At 45.7% G+C, this 4,052-nt stretch overlaps 1 protein-coding gene across 1 annotated transcript in view; it reads left to right on the plus strand.

Annotated features, from left to right (window-relative positions):
• Positions 1-3,803, plus strand: part of GCKR (glucokinase (hexokinase 4) regulator) — a 19,113-nt gene extending 15,310 nt beyond the window's left edge. Inside the window, exons 17-18 of the mRNA XM_012652411.1 lie at positions 2,770-2,962; positions 3,435-3,803. Coding sequence (XP_012507865.1) covers positions 2,770-2,962; positions 3,435-3,605 — 364 coding nt within the window. The 3' untranslated portion in view covers positions 3,606-3,803. The remainder of the gene's footprint in view (positions 1-2,769; positions 2,963-3,434) is intronic.
• Positions 3,804-4,052: the final 249 nt, after the last annotated feature.

Below are 4,052 nucleotides of genomic sequence, written 5' to 3' on the forward strand. Positions count from 1 at the left end.
AAATAAATAAATAAAATTAAACAAACAAACAAACGCGACAGAAACCCAGTTCATACTGGTTTAAGCTAAACAAACCAAATTATAGCTTATATACCTAAACAGTCCTAGGGCAGCTGGATCCAGATACTCTAACAATGTGCTCCAGAACCTTCAGCCCCCAGCTCTGCTTTCCTCTGTGTTGCTCTCATTCTCAGGCAGGTTTTCTCCATTAGGCGGCAAATTGGCCACCAATAGTGCCAGCCTCACGTCCTACTAACTTAGCAACCCTAGTGGAAAAAGAGCTTGTTTGTCCCTGTGATTTCTTCTTTTTTTCCCCCTCTTTTTAGCTAAAATTTGTCAAGAAATATCCCTGTGATTTTTGCAAATGCTTGGGGAGGGCTTTGATTGGCTTGGCTTGGGTCACATGCATGTCCCTGAACCAATTACTGTTCTCTCAGAGAGGGGGCGCTCTGCCCAGCCTGGTGCGTGCGCCTTCCCTTCAAGATGATGGGGGCCGGGGGGCGGGAGGTGAGCCTCAGTCAAACCTCGTGTCCTGAACATGAGGGAGCAGTTGTTCTCCTAAGGAAAATCAAGGTGCTGGTACCAGGAGGAGGAGGAATGGATGCTGAGCAGATAGCACAACAGATGGTCATGGAAGTGGGGTTGCCAGATTTAGCAAATAAAAATACAGGACATCCAGTTAAATTTGAATTTCAGATAAATAATGAAAAAATTCATATATGTCCCAAATATTGCATGGGACATACTTTACTAAAAAATTATTCCATATGTATCTGAAATTCAAATTTAGGCTGAGTGTGGTGGCTTACGCGCCTGTTATCTGAGCACTTTGGGAGGCTGAAGTGGAAGGATCGCTTGAGGCAAGGAGTTTGAGACCAGTATGGACAACTAAGCAAGACCCCATCTCTAAAAAAAATAAAGGTTAACTGGGTATTTTGTATTTTTATTATTTGCTAAATCTGGCAACCTTATGTGAAAGGAATTAATCAACAAACATTTAATGAGCACCTACTAAGTCCCTGAAACGACCTACGGTCCTTATTGGAGTCCAATAGAACTATTATAAAGAAGATGGGACCAGTTTGCACTACAGCAAAACAGAAGGCTTCATGGGAGAGGTGATATTTGAGCTGGGCCTGGTGGTATGGCTTGAATAGATGAAGGAGGAAAGACATGCCTGTTAGAAGAACATTAGCCAGCACCCAGAAGGGGGACTAGGTATGATATGTGAGGGACAGAGGTCTGACCATAGTGGAGAGTCAATTTACAGAGCAGTGGAAGAGCATGAGGGGGCAGGAAGGGGAGAGCGTGGAAGGTTAAAGCCAGACAGGAATTTGGACTTGCCAAATGTAGCTACACCTGTGCTATTCAAAATAATGGTCACCTGCTACATGTGGCTGTTGAGTACTTGAAATGTGGCTAGTGTGACTGAGAAACTGAATTTTTAATTGTATTTAAAAACTGATATTGGCTGGGCATGGTGGCTCATGCCTGTAATCCTAGCACTCTGGGAGGCCGAGGCGGGAGGACTGCTTGAGGCCAGGAGTTCAAGACCAGCCTGAACAAGAGCGAGACCCCGTCTCTACTAAAAATACAAAAATTAGCCGGGCACTGTGGCACATGCCTGCAGTCCCAGTTATGTGGGAGACTGAGGCAGGAGGATCGCTAGAGCCCAAGAATTTGAGGTTGCAGTGAGCTATGATGATGCCACTGCACTCTAGCCTGGGCAACAGAGTAAGACCCTGTCAAATAAATAAATAAATAACTGATTCTAAATGCAACTTTATTGTTTTGGTAGGACTACATATCACTTTTTAGCATTGCAAATTTAGCACCAAATCGAGGTGCACTATAATTGGAAAATACACACCACATTTCAAAGACTTAATACAAAAATACTATGAAATATCTCCATAGTAATTTTTAATATTGCTTACATGTTGAGATATTTTGGATTTATTAGGTTAAATAAAATATATTATTAAAATTGATGTCACCTGTTTCTTTTTTTTGTTTTACTTTGTTTTTTAGAGACAAGATCTCACTCTGTAGCCCAGACTGGAATGCAGTGGGATGATCGCAGCTCAGTGCAGCCTTGAACTCCTGGGCTCAGGCAATCCTCCAGCCTCAGCCTCCCAAGAGGCTGGGATTACAGACATGTGCCACAAAGTCAGGGCTAATTTTTTTATTTTTTTAAATTTTTGTAGAGGTGGGGTCTTGCTATATTGCCCAGACTAGTCTCAAACTCCTGGCCCCAAGTGATCCTCCCACCTTGGCTTCCCAAAGTGCTGGGATTGCAGATGTGAACCACTGTGCTCAGCCTTCACCTGTTTCTTTTTTAATGCTGCTACCAGAAAACTTAAAATTATATATGTGGCTTGGACAGTGCTGAGCAGAGAGGAGGGTAGGAACAAAATGGAGACAGTGTTTGCAGATGGACGGTCTTGACAGCAGTGTGCAGGATGGATTTTGTTAGGGAGGAAACCGGAGGGAGAGAGTCCAGTTTAAGATTACCAACCTATGGGGTTGATGGGACACAGCTGAAAATTTGACCAATTTGCCATTAATTTAACCCAGCCAATCAAGGTCTACCACCTTCAACCACCTTCAACCTTCAATCTTCAACCGGAACTCCTTCAACCCAATTTTTCTCTAAACCTGGGGATTATGCGTTTGGGATTGCCTACAGGGCAAATTCTCTACAGCCGCTACAGCCAGGCTTCGGGATCCTAGCCTCCCAGTCTCCTTCTTCTTTCTTCTCCCTTGACCCCGTTCTCAGTTCCCCTGGCCGTCTAGCCTGATATTGGTCTTACCACTTCTTCCACAGAGGTTCTCTGGACAGTCCAAGGCTCGATGCATCGAGAGCCTCCTCCAAGCGATCCACTTTCCTCAGCCACTGTCAGATGATATTCGGGCTGCTCCCATTTCCTGCCATGTGCGGCTTGCACATGAGAAGGATCAGGTATCCTGCCCACTGCTGGCCATTCAACAAACACTTACTTACTGTATTTTCAATGTGTCAGGAAATTTGCTTGGCATTGGGTTTATAAAGCTCAGTGACATTCTTCCCACAATGAATTCCCCATTCATGGGGAAGACATGACTGTGGTCACAATGGTGTGAAAAAAGGTACTACAGTCACACAGGAAAGGGGTCTTCCGTTCTGCCTAGTAGGGGAGTCAGGAAAGAGAGGGAGAAGAGGTCTTTGGACTGGGTTTTGAAGGATGAATAGGAGTTTTCTGAGTTGGGGTGAAGGGTTCTCTCTGCCCTTGACCCACTTCATTACTACTCTCTAGTCTTGATAATGTCCTTCTATTCTTGCATCTAATACGATGGCTCCTGATTCCCACACCAGAATGCTTTAGCACTTCCGGGTTCTTCCTCAGATGACTGCACTTAGTCAGGCTTCAGTTCTCCCTGCCTTTTCCCCACAGGTGATCCCTGTAGCCTTGCTGAGCCTCCTATTCCGGTGCTCTATCACTGAAGCTCAGGCACACCTGGCTGCAGCTCCTTCTGTCTGTGAGGCTGTCAGGAGGGCCCTCGCCGGGCCTGGTCAGAAGCGCAGTGCGGACCCTGTCAAGACCCTGGAGCCTGCTGTGCAGTGAACCAGTTTTTCTGGGTGTGTGAAAGGGGCCCAGCCCAGCCCAAGGGGACTTGTACCAGCAGCACAAGTTGTGGGAGAAAGAGGCCCAGTTTCCAGGGGCACCAGCAGCCCAGGGTGGGGAGGATTCTTATTCTTGACCTAGTGGTTTCTACTATCATTGGCTTATTTTCATTTCAGAAATAAAACTAAATGTCTTGTGTTGGAAACTTAACCTTCCACAATCAGTAAATCAGACTCAGTAGATCAGAGGTGTGACAGGATGGGTGGCGTGGGTTGGTCCCAACAGCAGATTCGTTTCTTTAATTCTCCCCCTGACTGCATTTCACTGGCCCCTGACACAAACTTTATTCCAGGATCGCTATGCCTCTATCTCCAACGCACAGGCACGCATGCACATGTACACACACACAAACAAGGAGAGGTGGGGACTTTTAGAAAATTTCAGGGA

The sequence above is a fragment of the Propithecus coquereli genome, unplaced genomic scaffold, assembly GCF_000956105.1.
Source record: "Propithecus coquereli isolate 6110/MARCELLA unplaced genomic scaffold, Pcoq_1.0 Scaffold39, whole genome shotgun sequence".
NCBI classification, from domain to species: domain Eukaryota; kingdom Metazoa; phylum Chordata; class Mammalia; order Primates; family Indriidae; genus Propithecus; species Propithecus coquereli.